This window comes from Catharus ustulatus, chromosome 5 (genome assembly GCF_009819885.2).
Source record: "Catharus ustulatus isolate bCatUst1 chromosome 5, bCatUst1.pri.v2, whole genome shotgun sequence".
Taxonomy (NCBI): Eukaryota; Metazoa; Chordata; class Aves; order Passeriformes; family Turdidae; genus Catharus; species Catharus ustulatus.
Genome location: NC_046225.1, coordinates 38,731,030 through 38,750,212, shown reverse-complemented (window position 1 = coordinate 38,750,212; position 19,183 = coordinate 38,731,030). Strand labels below are relative to the sequence as shown.

The window sequence follows — 19,183 nt, the reverse complement described above, 5'->3', positions numbered from 1 at the left end:
CTGGATTATAGATGATTGTATGCAAAGAAACAACAGGCCTGAAGTGGGAATATGTAGTACTTTAAATCTGACTTAACTGTGCACTGTGTCAGTGCTCTCCCAGTACAACTGGATCAAGACAAATTTCAGCACTTGAGAAAATATGTGTCAGCTGCAATGAATAATTTAAAAAGAGTATGCAAATGTATTTATGCAGAATATGTGCATGGTAAAGAGACCGTAGCAGTAACTCAGAGGAATTTTTCCTGAGTAAAATGAACAAGATGAAGCAGAAGGCCTGAAAGCCAAAGGTCTGTTATGAATTTGAGGCTGGCCAAAGTGCTTAAACTAAGTAAGTTTTTATAATTATTGAAATCGAATATATGGACAATTGGAAGTGAATGAGATATTTGAGAGGACAATTCAGGAAGAAATCGAAAAGATCTTTCTGTTCACGCTTCTGTGTGGCCAAAATGTCCAGCACAGCACCTTGTTCTGGCATTTCCTGTTGGAAAAATGCACCCAAAACCAGGACTATACTGCACTGCAGAGGGTAACTGCTTCCCACTATTCCCATAAGAGACAGTCAGGCTAACCCTGGGATTATTCTGGGTGATGTCCACCACTGTGAATGTTTCATAATGAAGCATGATAGGCTTTGAGCAGGATGGATGTACATGACCTCTACAGGTATGGTTTTGATCTCTGGCAAAAACTGTCTAAGAGAATTTCTGAAGCTGTGAAGAGATTTGGAAGGAACCTCTGAGTTCATGTAGGTAGTGGCAAACATTTTTTGTGTGTGTCATAGGATAATAAATCTAAATGTGATGCAAACATAGGAAGGTGTGCATCTCTTTGCAACTCTCTGCGGTAGGGCTCACATCAGGGAGTTCATATAAAATAATTATATTATGAGATTGAGAGAAAGTGTGAAAGTAAGTACTGAGTGGTTTGAAGCAAAGATAAAACTACATGGCAACATGAGTTTTCTGGAGCTAAGTTTTATTTGGTCACTTTATTCGTTGCTATGTTTCTGTATTATTTTTCTTGTTGGAAGCAGTGGCATCCTTATAAAATGTAATGAACAAGATTTAATTTGTTTCCTTTTCATTCAATTTCTCTTTGTAGAAACTATACCTTCTAGATAAGATTTCACTGTCTCTGTCCCTAGGGTCACTGAAGCCATCATACAATGTTTCTTCAGGGGTACTAAATTATTTATAACAAAACTAAAACAAGAACAGTGTTTGAAATTTAATGAATGTGCTTTTCATGGGACAAGTACCCATAAATTAGAAAGAAGGAGGGGAAAAAAACCAACCAGTAACTGAAATCTTGATCTTCTTAAAGTGTATGGGATTTGGGGAATTTTTACAATGGAAAAAGGATTTAAATCAGCTATGACCACCAGGCAAGCTGTGCTCCACACAAACAATTTCAGAATATGCTCTGAAATACCTCCTTCCTGACATTGGTCTGTTTTGATTAAAATATTATTCCAGAAGGTTGATGATGCACCAGCTCTGATAATTTATAACTCAGAAATACAATTACAGGCACTAAGAAGCTTACAAAATCTGGCAAGAGCATTTTGCCAGCTGTGGTGATGATACAAAAAAATAACCACTACAAAAGTTAACGGTTTGTTTGTTCAAATAATTATTCATTTACAGTAATTTCACGATTATAAGCCTCACCATTTTGACTAAAATTTTGGTCTGAACCCAAAGTGCGGCTTATAATCAGGAGCGGCTTATATATGGACAAAGAACAAAAAGTTGCTGTTTTAGTTTGGAGGACAGGTGTCTGCTGAGAAAGGCAGGAACTTCTCTTTGAAATGGAGAAGGTAAACCCCCTCTCTCCAAATTATTATAATTTGGAAATCAAGGGGCTTACAGGCAAAAATATGGAAATTAGGAATAACAGTTCTTTTCTAGGGAAATCAAAATAGAAATACAGTACTACAAAGAAACAAACTCCAAACCCTGACAAAGTCAGAGTACAATCTGACACCCCGTCAGGCAGGGTGTTGGTAGCAGTCCCATTAAATGGTGGCTGCATCCTCCTGCAGTGACAGATGTGATTCAGTTGAAGCAGTGCTCCTGTAGAAGGTGCAGTTTCCCTCTGGAGGTCCAGTGGTGATGTGGAGAAATCCAGTTTTCCACTGGAGTCTAGTGGAGAAAGGGCTCCCTTAGTGTCCCAAAACCTCTGTTTTTATCTTGGTAAGAAATGTTGGGCTCTTCCCCCTGGCTGGAGCAACTTCCAATGGGATGAAGTAATTTAATCAGTCACACAGTGGGACTCAATGGGCCATTAGCAGAAAATGACTCGCTGGAGGAAAGATGGGTTGTGAAAAGATAAAGAACAATGCCCTGCCTGGTTTCAATGGATGGCCCATTAGCAGATTATCTGCCATTGAGATAAGGATCACTGTCCCCACCCTCAACAGATGGTGATAGAACAGATACCTTTTATCACACTCTGTATTGTAACATGCGGCTTATAATCAGGTGCGGCTTATATATGGACAAAAACCAAAAAGTTGCTGAAACCCAGAAGTGCGGCTTATACTCAGTGCGGCTTATAATCATGAAATTGCTGTAATCTGTTCTTTGCAAAGGTGAGCCGAGTTTAAATTAGCGCTCTTTTATCTTCATGATTTGGTAGATGAATTTCACTATCACTTCTATTTTGTTTTGAGTTTATATGTTTGGCTTCTTAGAGCGAGAATTGAACTGATCAGAGAAAGTAATTCTCACTATAAACACAATAAGTAGGAGGCTAAAGAACAAACTGTGATACCTCTTTAAGACTCTATACTGCTATTTCAGAAATCTTCAGCTTGTCACGTAGCAGAATGCTACTTCAAAGTAGAAAGATCCCTTTGAATCTCAGGGGATTGGGGTCTGAATTTATTTCCTGGAGTGAACAGGTTCCTTAAACATTCCTTGTAAGTTCTCTTAAGCAAAGAGGAAAGGTTGTAATAGCAGAGAAAATTATCTAAGAATGATTTTATTCTTTCCTGTGTTTTTTGAAAAATCAGATAATTTATAATTTCATTCAATTATAAAACAAATTTGTATGCTACCACCTGCTATTGCTAGAAATAATAATTTGTTGTGCAAGCTTAAACGTTTTTTACTGCCCTTACAGCAGGAAGTATATTACTGCCCAGATCACATTTCTGTGGTTTGATTCACTGATGTCAGTGATAGCAGCTTCCAGGCATAACCCTAATTACCACATAGTTTAATGTGAAGTTTTGTATTTTAGTTATTCTTACATAAGCAAAGGAAGCTTCCATATTTATTTCTGTCTTCTTGGTGTTCGTGGTGTTATGAGATGAAATTAGGCTGGGCACTGAAATGATGAAATATCTTTGGCCACTGGCTCTTGATCTGGAAGCAACCGACAGAGGAAAACTGTCCTTTGTCTAAAATATGTTTTTAAAACTAAATGGTCATTTGATCAACTTTTTCTGACATACCAAACCAGTCAGATTCATGTTTTTAAAGAGAATCTGTTTCATAACAGGCAGACAATTCTCTCTGAGAAGGCAGCTCTTGTGACTCACAGCAACATCTGACAGATTTCTACTATCATTTTATGCCCATGGCAGATTTTTATAGGCTAATAAGTTCTGTTTTCCCTCTCTTTGCTATACTAGTGCTTTGTATTATCTCAGTGGAGATCTTTGAGTCGGCTTCTTCATCATTACCACGGATCAAAAAATAAATAGATATTAAAAAGGATTTGTAATGTTCATGGTGGGGCCTATCTTTTTTCTCCATTTGGTGCTAATCACAAAATAGGAAGATTCTCAAATCTATATGGAGCCCAGTAATAAATATAGTTATTACATTTCAGTAATGTAACTAATATAAAATATTTACTAATCCATTAAATTATTATGGATGTACTACACTGAGATGTACTACATTTATTAAGGACAGTTTATTTCAAAAATTCTAGAAGGATCACAAATTAGACTTCAGAATTACCTGTTTTTGAAAAGCTAAGAATATAGTCTAGGAGACTGGTTTACTTTTAAAATACTTCTAGAATAAATGAGAATTTAAAGTCTATACCAAGACTTTTTACTTATTTATTATTCCTGCCTTATAAAAAAAATGAGTGCAACTCTTTAGCTTGATAATAAATTAAGTTTGGACATAGCCCTTTAGTTGGGAATTTACATCCCTGAATCTACATTTCTAAGTAATTTTCCAAGTAGCTATTTGTGAGTGCATGCCTGGGGTTGAGCCAGATGTTGTTTCATTAACACTGTAATAGGGAAAGGAAAAAAGAAAACAGTAAAAGAACAATAAAAACAGCAGCAACAAAAAGGAGCATACAGTACAGAACAGTATTTACTTGTGTTAACTATTTGCTCTGCAATAGATGGAATAGAATTTCCAATATGTAAAGCAACTGACACATGGAAATTACTATAGCAGTATTCAAGGGTGCATATTTATTTTGGACTTTGCTATCACTTTCTCTCTTTTACCAGCTGGGTTTCTAGTAAGTGGGTTATTGGGAAAATTTGGTAAGGAAGACAGCCATTACCTGCATGAATGCATTTTTAGAAATCTTTATGTATAAATTAGGCACATCAGTTTTTCTTTTAAACTAGTTGGAAATTGAGGGAAAAGTTAAAACAGTTTGTAACTCTCAAACTGGTAAGCATGGATGTAAAGTAGGAATATTGAAGCATGGAGTACTAACTCAAGAAAAGGATAGAAAGCTGATATTAAAAGTATTAAACAGCTTTTCCAGCTACCAGTCTCATTTACCTAGGGACAATCAGGAAAATTAATCCGAAATAAATTTTAAACTGGATTAATTAAACTATATTAAATCCCTATGTAAGTATACTTCCTCAGAATAAAAATACTTTTATTTAATAATATTTGGAAGTGAGTTAAAGTAAATTAAATTACGGTCTGTTTAATATCTCTTGAGGACATCCATCCTTGAACTTCAAAGCAATAAAAGTATCTCATTTAAAATTCAGACATTTTGTTGTTTTGGCTTGCATTTCCTATCAGATCAATGTGGATAAACCACACTGCTCCAATTTTTAGTACCAGTTACAACCTTGTAGCTTCTGAACTTATATGATTTCCATAACTAAAATCTGTACTTACACTAGGTTTTTTCCTGTATTACCTGAATTGAGAGATCTTAAATTTAAAAAATAAGAAAATCAAACAAGAAAATATCTTCAATTTTCCCCTTATTTACTCTTTAAGGTTTAATTTTAGCAGATTTTTGATCAAGTTATTCAACTTTCAAACATATTTCTTATTTCTTATTCTCAGAGCCAATATTTTTCTGAGGTAAGCACCTAAAAAAATGTTAGTGTGATGAAATTTTTTTTGTTCCAGTAATGTGTTTAGATTCATCAACATTTCTGGAGCCACCAAATGCTAGGGATATTTGGATTCAATATTTAGAGACTAATTTCCACATTTTACCATGTAGCCTCTTCATATCCTTTCCACAGCATAAAATGAAAATACAGTTTGTTATTAATAAGTGTGTTTCCCAGTGGTTTCAGGCCAGCAAAGGAGCAGGAAAGTAGTAGTTTTACATATTTATAGGACATTTATTTAGTTTTGTTTTCTGAATGGTGGATTTGCTTGCATGTAAACCCCAAATATGACTGAATGCAATAACAGAATGGCAAAAATATAGTCTCATTGGTTCAATGAAAAATGGATTTGCCAGTGAGATTTTTGTGGCAGTCATAGATAAATGCTCATTTTTAATTAAGAGCCTGATTTTAAAAGCAAAAGAATCAAAGCTTACAGCATTTAATTTAAAATTTTTGCATTATGATTGATAGTTTAAGATACAACCATAGGGCCCCTTGTCCTGACGATGGAGTAATGGTGATGAGGGAGAGGGACAAACAGATTTCCCAGAGCATGCAGCTGTCTGTACTTCAGGTGTGCTGCTTTGCATCCATCACTGGTTTACGAGTAAGAGGAATATGGAGTAATTTTGCACTTCTGGGAGCATAACTCTTGTTCTTCAGAAACATCACATTAGTGCTCTGGCATCATTTTGACCTGATCATTAATGGATTATCGGACTAAAACCATAAATTAAATAAGGACAGAAACAGGCAAAACCAGTCATAGTCTCATTTGTTACTTCTCTGTGGTTCCTTTTTTTCCAATGGTGTATCAGTTAAGTTCTGACTTACCAATGGTTTTGTTCTTCCTTCTTTACTGCAGTTTATTATGCTGACATACATCTTTATGTTGGCCTGGCTTGGAGTTACAGCTTTCACTTCTCTGCCTGTTTACATGTACTTCAATCTGTGGACCATTTGCCAAAATGCCACCGTAGTGGATGGAGCTAATCTCTGCTTGGATCTTCGCCAGTATGGTATGTAAATAAAAAGCACTAAATGAAAATTAAGGCTTCACAAAAAAAGGCATTCCATCGCTCTGCTTCCATGTATCTGAAAAGAGCTGTTCAGTCTTTCTGAAGCAATTGTTGAGTGTCTCTCTCTGCCCTTTTACCCACTAGTCTAGGCAGTGTATAAAAGATGAACTGCATTTCCAGACCTGACAAAAATTGAGCCAACCTTGTCCATCTTCCCAGAGTAATGAAAATCTGGCATGGGGCTTTGGCTTAGTCTCTTCTTTACAAATTGCTGGAACTTGTCTAAAATGCTTAATTAGTCATTTATCTGGAAAGTGACTTTTAATCTTGTAGTAGGACGCTGACTTGAAGATGTGAGATCCTAGGGTGGCAGCTGTCTCTGCAGAGGTGAACTGGGACATGACAAGATTCATTGATTTCAAAAACCTTGATGAGGACCAAAAATGCTGATAATAACACTCTAAGAAAGTGGTGGAAAGAGAGATAGTGAGGGAGGTAGGCTAAAACCTGAATGGTGGAAGTTAGAATAATGTAGGGATGTGCACTTATGTGTGTTTAGACAGGATGCTAAATTTGGATAGAAATGAATTTGTAATGTTAAAATGTCTGAGAATTCTTGTGTTGGTGATGGTAATTCAATTCCTTCCTTCTTCAAGACTGGTTTGATACTACATGTTATGGTCTTAGTGATTTCTCAACCCACAGAGCTTTGGGTAATCATACTCTCAACAGAGAGTTTCTTATCTTTCTTTTGTTTCCTTGGACTAAAATAAAATCACAGTATATTTTAAATTGTTATGTGGAGATTTAAAAGATGCTACATTTCTTGGCAAAGAAACAGTTTCATTAATAATAAACATTTCAATTAACCTGAAATAAAATGTTTTACATTATTTTTTCATGAGAGGGAAGAAAAGTTGGGGTTTTTTATTATTTATTGGGTTTTATTCCTACACAGCATGGCAGATGAGTTTGAAAAGCCGTTATCTCTGTAGATCCCATCAAGTAGATTAATTTTTCTTTCTATGATCTTTTATTTTGTTAATATGCATGACTACTTTTTATTAATTCTATTTAGAATGATCATAGAACACTAAGATACACAATGCGTATTCTGTGAATGTACCTGTTTCTGGTAGATTCAGTGCAAAAAACACTGATGAATATTAGGAAAGAATAATTTTTCATGGTAAATGAGTTAATTACAGTTTTTTCTTCAACCTAGTCTTTGATTTGGTATCTGGACATTAGTTAAAGGAAGCAAGGTAGCAGATTCTACTTACTATTGCTGAAAAGAGAAATAAAATACAAGTTGGTATAATGCTTTTTTATAGCTTATGAAAGAAACTTTATTCCAGATCAATATGTTTGAAACCAATATAAAGCACATTTCTCCATTTCTGAGGGTAGAGAAAGTTTGTGAACATTTAAAGTGTATAAACTGGTAGCAAATAATTTCTATTTTATTAATCGTTGTGCTGATCAAAATAGGGAATAAAGATATTTTCAAAAATGGCAGAAAAATTGCTGCCTACACGTTTCTTATTATGACTTTTACTATATAGATGATGTGTTAGTTTTGTGTTGGCTAAAATATAATAGAATTCTAGGATGGTTTTGGTTGGAAGGTGTCTTAAAAACAAGTTCCACCCCCTACCATGAGGCAGGAAGACTTTCCTCTAGATCAGGTCGCTCAGGACCCCATCCAACCTGTCCTTCAACACTTCCAGGGATGGGATGTCCATCGTTTCTCAGGGCTCAACACCCTCACAACAAGGAATTTCTTCCTTACATCTAATCTAAACTTATCCGCTTTGAGTTTAAGCCATTGCCCCCTGTTCTACTGGAGCACACCCTTGTATAAAGTTCCTCTCCAGCTCTCTTTATTTACTCTTTTAGTTACTGGAAGGTCTCCAGGCTGTGCAGTCCCAGCTGCCTCAGCTTGTCTTCACAGGAGAGTTGCTCCAGACTCCTGATTGTCAACAAAACCCAGATACCATTGTTAAAATAAGTTCTTATCTGTTCTCATATAAAGGAAGTTAATCTGTGCCAGGAATTCTAAATAATGTGAATATTTATTCTTCTTCAGGTATTGTAACTGTTGGAGAGGAAAAGAAGGTTTGCACCTCATCAGAAAGTTTCATCAAGATGTGTGACTCTAATGAGGTAAATAAATATCATAATATTTTTGGCAAATCCATAATATATGTTGTAGTAGAAAGTAGCTAATATATGTTTTCTTACTGTTAATGGTCTAATTCTAGCTATGGTGATGAATTATATCACAGTGAAAAATACAGTCAAGCAAGTAGTTTTCCTAGTCTTTTACCAAGTACCAAATTTAGTCAGTGCAATTTCTTCATCCATTTTTTTTCTAAAGACACTTGTGGTTTTTTTGTTTGGGGTTTTTTAATAATTCCAATAACTTGTTCTTTGTTGTTGAGATGTTTTTGAAAGCTAATGCCCCTGCTGCACAATGAATAGGTCCATACAATGACTCACTGATTGAAGGCCTTATGATTACTGTTGTGACAAGAGAGTAAAGATTTCAAATGAATTTGGCCAAGCCTTGTTAAACTTTAGGGTTGTAGCTTTTAGCACATTTTTCTTTGTAGTCTGTCCCTTGGGCAAATGCCACCTCTTTCAGTGTTCTGGTTTTGTTTTTAAATTATAAAAGATGAAAACAGGACAAAGTTACAGTAATTTCACAATTATAAGTCACACCTGATTATAAGCCGCACTTTCGGGTGTCGGCAACTTTTCGTTCTTTGGCCGTATATAAACTGCACCAGATTATAAACCTCACTGGATTATAAACCACACATTCTTTCACAGTGAGGACCTGCGTGCAACAAAGTAATGAATTAGTAACAATTGCACGATTGTGAGGTTTACTGGCAGATGCTGAATTTGCATTTTTCACGGATTAGGGTAGCCTTTAAACGCAGCCTGAAAACTAAAAAAAATACAGAGAAAAATCACTCACTTTTATTAAACCTGCCGGCTCCGCTCTTGCCCAGGTGAGGGGAGGGTGAGGCCCAGTGGGGCGAGGGCAGTGGGGCCGGCCGGGCAGGTGCCCTGCCCCGGGTGCTGCGCAGCAGCAGGCAGGAGCACAGAGCCCGAGCCCACTGGTGTCGGGAGCTGCAAGCCCGGTGGAGCCATAGCGGGCAGGGCCACGTGACCTTGGCGTGTCCGCAGCACTGCACAGCCCCGGGCGCGGGCCGGGCAGGGATGGGGCAGGTGGTGCAAGGGATGATGGGGTCGGCAGGACTTCGTGGCTGCTGGGGCTCTGTGGCTGTCGTGGCTCGCACTTCCAGGTTGGCAAAATTCATAACTTCGTCCATATATTGGCCGCTCCTGAGTGTAAGCCACACTTCTGGGTTCGGACCAAAATTTTAGTCAAAAGGGTGTGGCTTATATTCGTGAAATTACTGTACATCTGCCTAACACAAACAGAAGCTAAAATGTTGATCCCTCTAAAGCCAGAAGGATCCACACTTGCTAAGTGTTTTACTAGGTCTTACCTAGTAAATGGTGGAATAAATCTTAGAGGGAAGGTACACAATCTGCCCTTATACCAAAACCATTTTAGAAAATGCAGCTCTTGTGCAGTTGACTCTCTGTGGCTGCTGCACAAACCAGGTCACTGAAATTAACAGCAAATGTAATCATTTGGTTTGGGGTTAGACGAGGAAGGCGGTTAATTTGCATTATATAAGTAACCTGGTTTATATTATATCACTATGAATAAATTTGAGAGGAAAGTGGATTAATATATGAGGATGGAAGGCTACAGTTAATGAAGGGAAAATGGGTTTTCTTAGGCTGTCTCTACCACTGGAGAAGCCACCACAAACAGAATTCTTGTTAAGTAGTATTGTAGTACTGTAGCATAAAAAAATCCTCAAAATGCACTGGAGTGTTTATTTTTAAATAATTAACTCCCTAATATTTTATTATGTAAGTGCTGTTTTTTTAAATAGAGTTGTGCTTTTTTCCTGATGTGAGCATTGTAACAAAACAAGCAAAAGCACAATGGCATGTAGTGATATCAATCTCGTGGAAAAATACTCCTGTTCATTACTTTTGTGGAAGGGTGGCACAAGGAAGGCAATTCTTTCTTCTATGTTATTCTGAATTTTTGTTCATTTTCTGTTTTTTGTACAACCATGAAAGTCCTTTTCTTTGCCTCCCTTTGCAGCTAAACATGACATTCCACTTGTTCATTGTGGCACTTGCTGGAGCTGGAGCAGCAGTCATTGCTATGGTAAGATACCCAACACTCTACCCCTCGTCTGAATTGCTGATACTTTCTGGTTCTAACTTAGGATCAGCTGTTCAATTTCCATACTATCACTCAAAGCTATCATTAAAAAATAGTTATGCAATTCAATACTCTCCCTTTTTTTCTTTTTGTTTTTTCTAATATATTGATGGATACTCTTTGAAGTAGAACATCATGATTACTTTTTAAAATTAAAAAACCCCACCTATAAGTACATGGAAAGAATTTTTACTACTCTTTTGCTGTATTCAGACAAGTCTGAATTCACGTGTCTGTGTTGTAACCATAGTATTATACTTTCATGATCTCTGCCTTTCTGGGTATTCATAGGCTTGCCACACTGCTCTTTTAGGTGCAGAATCTTTTTGTCAGTTCTGTGAATATATGTGAATGTGTTGATTTTTCTGTCAGGACTAATTTTTCTTCTCCTTTATAATGAAGATTACTTTAAATTTAGTGACATTTTCTCAACGAGAAGGTTCCACTGAGAAATAAAGTGTATGAGCTGGTGCCCTGTTCTTCTGTCTTTTGTCTGCTGTATTTGCCTAAGCATAAAGATATTTTTAGACTTGCAATTCTGGTGTAGGTTTGCACTATGCACACTGGAATGGGAAATGAGAAGTGACTGTTACTTGGTGCTGATGCATTCATAAGTGTTGGTGGTGATCACTATATACTGCTTATACTAGTAGTTTTTAATAGATCATAAGGCCATGATTATTTTGCTATCCTTATAATTCAATGAAGCTAGTACTCCTCTTAGATTAATGATTTTTCTTGTTTCCATTTGCCATTCATTTGCTGCAAACAGCAAAGATAGCTAAATGAAAAATGTAGTTTTTTGTTTCAAGGCCACAAATAAGTGCAATAGCAGAATACAATTCATATTAATAATGTAATTGGATTTTCAAACTTAAATTTTTCTACTGACAGTTCCAAAAATGGCGATCATATAGCAATTATGATAATATATCATTATTGTGAGGAAATTAAATCCAGGAGATCATTACTTTTCCATTGTATTATTATTTGGAAGTATATTCAGTAGTTATTAAATTATAATTTGCTCAGATAACAATTCTGCATTTTAAACAAGACTTTTGAATCTGAATAGCCACCAAAAGATATTAAATGAAAAATAATACATCTTCAGTGAAAGCAAATTAAGTAGGCACTTTGTGCCACATTATTTAAATACATAATACTTTCAATGAAGTTTTTAAGAAGACCCTTCAAAAAAGCATATCAAAGATGCTATAGCTGTATTACACCAAGCCCAAGTACCCCAGTAATTCACTTTGATGGTGCACATTTATTAATATATATTTTTATCCAAGTGTGCTGTCTGTTGAATTATATAACTGCACAAAGCAGACATGATAACACTGTTTCAACAAAAATATAAATTAATATTCTAAGTGCTAATAAATTGCATAGTGTCCCAATACAAGTAGACATATGTTTCATTAAATGTTTGCAACAGTTTTATACATATATTTCAAGTCTGTGACTATACTGTTGGTTTTAAACCTACCATTCTAATTTATTAGGTACCCACTAAAGGCCAGCACATTCCACTCTTTGATGGTGGGAATTTCTAAAACCAGCATACCAGACCATATCTGAGACATGGGCTTCACACTTGACACAGTAGGCCAAACATAAGGATAAGGACATGAGGGAAAATTCAGAATTTTGTGATTGGACATACAGATATTAACTGGTTCTCCTTTGAGGGAAGTTTACTTTCCCAAGGTAAAAGTAATTTAAGAGTGGAAAAATTAATTAGAGGTCCTAATTATCTCAAGAAGATATCTTTTTTTCTCCAGATATTACACTCAAATTAGTAGACAGAGGTAATGCATCAGTAGTGAGAAACAGTGTGCAGAAGTAATTCCAGTAATTGGAGAAACAGTGCCCTTCACTGCATGTGCTGTTTCAAGAATAGTCACAAATATGAAATGATGACATTTGTCATTGTGTATATCCAGGACATGTTTGTGAAAGTCAATAGGAAAATTTGATTAAAGTACTGGTCTTTTACAAAAGAAAAAGCTTATCAATATAATGCACTCTTAAAACATTTCTTGCAAACAATTACTTTAAACAGAATAGTCTATCTGACTAAAATGGTAAGTATATTTCATTTATGGCCAGTCAGTAACAGTAGCGCAACATTAGGGACACTGCTGAATAACTGAATTGGTAAAAAATGCTGATTGAATTGGCTTTTAAAGTTATGTCATCAATATACTCCTCTGTATCCTCACTTCTGAATTTGTAAACATTTGCAAGTGCCAGATTATTTAATATATGAAGATTTCTGAAACCCTCTAATGTCAATATGATTCTACAAAATTCACAAAATAATCAGCTTATTCATAAATGTTAAGTCCATCTGTCCTCAGGATACTTTTAATGAAAGTATATTTTAAATAGGTATATTTTTAAAAAGTAGTAATTTACTTCAAAACCACCACAAAACTTGTTAATACTTGTAATACCATTTGGTCACAAACCACAAACTCCCTATATCTCTTGGTCTCAGATTTGTATATGAGTTTTTTTTACAATTCACTAGATACCTCTTTAGTCTGCAAAGGAGGATGTTGTTTTGGGGTTCAAAAGGAGAATTGTCCTACATATTAAGACTGATATATAGGAAACCTCATATTTTTTATATTTTATGTCAAAGAAAGTTTCGTTTTGCAGAAAAGAAAACTGTTGAAGAGTTTGTTTTGAAAATTTATTATTCTTATGTCAACCCAAGATGGGGAAAAAAGAACCAAAACCAAAACCTGATAGAATTATTTATGTCGTGCTTTTTGAGATTTTTCATTATGGAAAATATAGCCAGGCTTTTGAATCATGTTTAATTTTTACCATATATGATTCTTAGAAGTGCTGTTCCTTCTTATGTCTGAATGGATAACAAATGCACATGGAAAATATCATTACAATAATACATATTAATTTTTCTGTTGTCAGTGTGTTAGATAGAAACAGAAGACATGAAGTTTAAATGTAAGCTCTAGCATTCAAGAGTTGATTGTAAAGCCAGAATACATTCCACCTGTGTTGTTTCCAGAAGAAAAACTTAATAATGAGATGTAAAATTTCCTTTCTCAAAAGTTACCATGTGAGCTGGTAACTCTTTTGCCTTAACTTCCTGAGCTGGTAACTCTTTTGCCTTAACTTCCACAGAAATTTTGTCCTGCAGGGTGGCAATGCAATAAATTCTGAAATAGGAACGAGGAAAATGTCAAGTGGTCTATTCTTCTCCTCAGTCTGATTGTGCTCTTCTGCAGGGTATCAGGAGCTTATAAATGGAGAAAGAAAAGTTATTTAGACTTGGGTCCTGGGGAAGTAGTGACGCATCCTGAATGGAAAAATACAACAACCCCCCCCCCCACCCAAATACCCTCCTAGGCTAGCTGCAATTCCACAATTTCTAAACACTGCACTCTACTTTCACCTTATGAAGAAATCTAAGCAGGAACGGGTATGGAAAGACCCTGCACTCTGTTGCATATATCTGTAATTGAAACCTCCTGAGGTAGACTGTGGAAGCTGCCTGGCTTCAATTTAAATAAACCTTGATGAGGGCCCCACTGGCTTCAGGCTATTTAGGTCATGGAGTTGTGATATGCAATTAGACAGCCACTCAGAAATGACCTCCTTAGTGTGGCAATGTTATCTAGGAATTTGGTGTTAAAACAGAAGGCAAAGGTGGCCAGACTGTTCAATGTACATGTCATTATAAAACGTGGATATATATTTGAGATTATATAAATTAGAGTAGGTGTTTCCTGGCAAGTCTTCCTACTTACAGTGAAAGTGAGCTACAAGAGTTTTCAATGGTTTATTATAGTATTTTGATTCAGTAACTTCATAAAAAAGGGATGGGCTTTTAATGAAGTGTTTAATGAAGGTCAGACTGTTGGCAATATACCTCCAAAATAGTTTAATTTTTAACAAAGAAAAGTGCGGATTGTAATGGCAAGATGTTAAGTCTAAATTTGTCTCTTACTGGGTCATTACCAAATATTTTGTGAGGATAAGAAAACATCCCATTTTCATCACAAATTCTTCAGGTGCAAGGATTTCTGGCACTGATATCCCCTACTTTCAGGATTCTCATGTCTGCAATCTGTCTGAGGTTCAGACTGTAATTTTAACTGAAATTTCAGGCTCAAAGGATCAGTATTCATGTTTGCATTGGGTGCAAATTGCAATTGAGATGACAAACTTGGGATTACCAACCTGTTTATTTTGATTTTTCTCAATAGTTTTAGTGTGGAGAATTCAAGGTGTTTCATTCAGTACAATGGGGATCCAGGATTAGAGTCTCTCATTTGATCTAGAAATGCTTGATCCAGAAACTACCCATGGTGAAAGCTTTTGGAAGAGCTGAGTTAGGATAGAAGGTGTTTCTTTTTCCTGGAGAGTGTTCCAGAGTGACACACAGCATGCTGTCGTCTCCAACATCAATACCCATGGGTTGCATTGCTAGTGTTGTTCTAGAGATATTAAGAAAATCCTAAAGATATGTAGAAATACTACTCTAGTTTGTTTGGGTTTTTTTTTTTTTTTTTCCTAGAGGACAGATTCTCTGTATAACCTCTTTCTATTTTATGCTTCCTCAAGTCTGGCAGTATTCCTCAAATAAGGATTAATTGGAAACTTGACATAAAACATGAGGATAAAAAAAGTAACAAAATATCTGGTCATTTTAAGGGCTTCAGAATGCTTTCCTTGATTTTAATAATCCAGATTAAGAAATATATTTTTGCCTGTATGAATCAGTAACAATTGCCAACGATTATTTGCAAAAAAAAGTCCAAATAACATTGGATATTCTGAAAGAAAAAAGACATATTAGATCATTTAGCATGAATCTAAGATACTCATATCTACAACAGTACAATATGAACAGGAGAATTTGCATAATCTCAGGGGTTTTTTATTATTTATTGTATTATCATTCCATTTTGCATAACTGAATCCCAGTATAATTTCTTGTTTTCTTAGAGAGGGGTGAAATATTTTGGATCTCACAAAATTGCTTCTGAGGAAGTAGATTAACGTAAATTAAATAAATGGTCTCATCAAAAGGTGTCTGAAAGCCAGCTAGGGAAGGAATTAATGTCCCAGCATAAACCAGTTGAAAATCCTTGTGGAAAATTTTTATTTTCTGACTGAATTTAGAGTAAACATTTTTAAGCTATATTTTGTTACATTTTGCCCAACTGAACTCCCCAGACTAACGAGTTGAATACAAAGCTAGAATTGTACTTGAAAGAAGTATGTCATGGCTAAATAGAAAGAAAATACTAACTTTAGCAAAAATTAAGAAGCAAAACTTTCTGTAATTGCATTAGATATGCAGACATAAGATGTATCTATGGCATATTTCTACCTTAAGAACAATAACAAATACTTCTTCAGTGGGGAAAATGTACAATAAACATATAACCAGAAGGCATTTTTTCATGTACCTTTGCAGACTAGCTAAAAAATAATGCAGGGATGATTTGTGGATTTTTCAGGTTTTAGGTTTTTTTTCTTATATCTATTGCTACCAACTACTAGTCATAATAACAGTAACAGCCGGGAGATAATCTGAAGATTGATGAAGCCTGAGTTTGCCATTGTGGTCCTGTAGTACTTCTTGACACAAGAATGTCTAGTTCCTGCTGATGAGAGCCCAGTCTCTGTCCTACAGCATTTGAGTTCACACGTGCTCTATTCTGTCTACCACTATTGTTTCTTAACGTTGTGTTACCTCTCTTACAGGTTCATTATCTCATGGTCTTGTCTGCCAACTGGGCCTATGTGAAAGATGCTTGCAGAATGCAAAAATATGAGGATATTAAATCAAAGGAGGAACAAGAGCTGCATGATATTCACTCTACTCGCTCTAAAGAGCGGCTCAATGCTTATACATAAAAGATACCTTGTCTTACTTCCTAACATGTGAATGCTTTGTTGTTTAACTAAAGACCATCCTACCATTTTAAAAACAATTGAAAGTGCTTCTCACAAAAGATAGTTTGGGTGACTTACATATCACCTACATACAATTCTTGGTTGTCTAGCACTTGGTTTCTTAATTAGTTCTTACTTTGTGTGACCATTCTATACCACAAAGCTCCTAAATAGCCTTTCCTGAATCCCTTTAAGCTAATTAGTTCTGATAGGTCAAGAATACTAAACTATTGTCAAATACAACTATGTGTTTGATTTTTTTAATCACTTTGTATGTGTTATGCATAACACCTTTTGCATTGTTTCTTATATGTTTTTGGAAAAAAAAAGGTAGCTTTTTATACTTTTTAGTTTTGAGTTCAGTAACTACTTTAACTACAGGTATACTTCAAAGGGACCATTGTACATGGTGTACAATATATGAAGAAAACATTCTGATGACTTTCCTTTATATATGGAAAACCTGCCAGAGGGACCCTGATCAACTTGAATGAAGGTCCTAGGAACGTTTTAAACAATCAAAGGTGCAATTTCTAAATTTGTAATAGTGGGTAAAAAAATTAAAAAAAAAAAACGAAAAAAGAAAAAAATATTTAAAAAAAAGAAAAAAGTGCTTCTTATCTTTGTTAACATTGTATCATTGATGTTTTTAAAGAATATTCTCTTGTTTCAAGTTCCATGGGTGATAATTCCTGTTTGTATTGTGAGCATGCAGTCCGTGGTGCTAACAATGCATGGCCACTTGCCTTTTGAAGGAATTCAATACCACGGCTACCTGTTAACAAGTTATGGTATATAGACAACTGTTCATTAAGTGATATAGTTATTCATAGTTTTCTACAGAATAATCTCTCTTTAATTCAATGATGGTTATGCTAAATTGGAGCTGTCCATGTGATGATGTACAAAATTACCGCTTAGCTACATTTATGAAAGTAATATATCAAAAAATGCAGTGACCATAGGAGTCAGATGTCTTTTTACCTGCTTTAAAAATTTAAATGGATTGCACCTGTCTGAACTGTAAAAGATATATTAAAGGAGACTTCCATAAATGTTATAGCTTGGCTTCTAGCTTTCCTACACATAACGGTTTACCTGTATTATGTTGAAGTAAGGTGAAAGACCACTACAGAGCTTATTATTTCAAAGTGTATTAATATATTTGAACCTTTATTTTGATATGAAAATGTTATCAGAATGATAGGTCATCTTAATTTGAAAGAATTACCTGTATCAAAAACAGAACAAAAAACCCTATCTAAGAAAAGTTGGTATCATTGGACCAAATTTGGTGGATTTTTTTTATTTTGCCTATTTCTAATGCTACAAGAATGCTGTAAAGTGTCTTTTAAAGTGATGTAGCCTGACAAGACATTTTTGTCAGTGTTAAAAATCTTAGGTAGTTTTGTGCACTTATTGGACCATTGTGAATTCTCTCTCAGTGTAAGTGCATTTCTAATAAAACTTCTTGAGTAAAACTCTTCTTTGTACTATTACTAGTCATGCATCATCAGTAATTTTTAACAATTCTTGTAGTAAGTAGAAGGTAATACTATAGTTACTTGTGGCATGATAATGCATTAAGTAGTATTAGTTGGTTGAGGTTTTTTTTTCTTTTTCTTTTCTTTTGCTTGTTTTTTTGGTTGTGTTTTTGTTTTGGGGTTTTGGTTTTGGTTTGGAATTTTTTTACACTTAAGCTGTCCTACAGGGTCAACAGTTTTCTGATAATGTGCAGTACCGGTATTACAGTTCTGCAAAAAGTATTAGGAACCTCTTTTTGGATTCTATATTGTAGTGTTTCAGTTTTGTGTCTTAAAATGTTTGTGCTGATTTTTAAAACTATGTCTTTTAAACTCATGTAATGATGTTAATGCTTTTGGCTCTTCTCTGGTATTAGAGTTTGTATTTTCACAAAGAATGCTTTGTAGCAGGCATTACAATTAATCTGTTTTGTACATAAATGTGCCAACAGCTTGATGGTGGCGTTTTTGAAATGTAGAACAAAGTGCTTGCAAAATGTAATAAACACACTTGTGTACTTTGTGTTCTTGTTAATTCTTGGTGTAGTTTTTCTTTGCCTATACTGAACAGGTCACTGTAACCAGAAATGGATGAAGCTAGTTCCTCCTATAGACCTTGCTATTGTACAGACTGTTTTGAATGTCTCCTAACCAGCATTTAGTGTCAGAAATCATATATCTTAAGACTAAGAGGGCAAAATACTTCATAAGAGCAGAGTTTCATAGTTTAGGAAGTGCCAGTATCATGAGCCATACTTACTATATTTTTAGCCTATCAGTCAAAACTAAAATGAGGAAAGATTCCCGTTACTACAGTCTCATTTGGAACAGCTCATCAGAAACTGACCTGACAGCAGTTTAATTATTGCTGAGGATACTGATTTCTGGATGTTACAGCAACTAATACTTTGAAGCCTCAATAACAATACTACATTACTTATGTGCATGTAAAGTAATTGAAATGGTTGAGAGAGAGCTGTAGCTGTGCCAACTAAACTAATGCCACTAA

The 19,183-nt window shown here is 35.2% G+C and overlaps 1 protein-coding gene across 1 annotated transcript in view; it reads left to right on the top strand.

The window, feature by feature from the left end:
• GPM6A (glycoprotein M6A) overlaps positions 1-18,709 on the top strand; it is a 126,231-nt gene extending 107,522 nt beyond the window's left edge. Inside the window, exons 4-7 of the mRNA XM_033060352.1 lie at positions 6,225-6,378; positions 8,468-8,544; positions 10,580-10,645; positions 16,460-18,709. Of these exons, the coding sequence (XP_032916243.1) occupies positions 6,225-6,378; positions 8,468-8,544; positions 10,580-10,645; positions 16,460-16,612 (450 nt within the window). The 3' untranslated portion in view covers positions 16,613-18,709. The remainder of the gene's footprint in view (positions 1-6,224; positions 6,379-8,467; positions 8,545-10,579; positions 10,646-16,459) is intronic.
• The last annotated feature ends 474 nt before the right edge of the window (positions 18,710-19,183 follow it).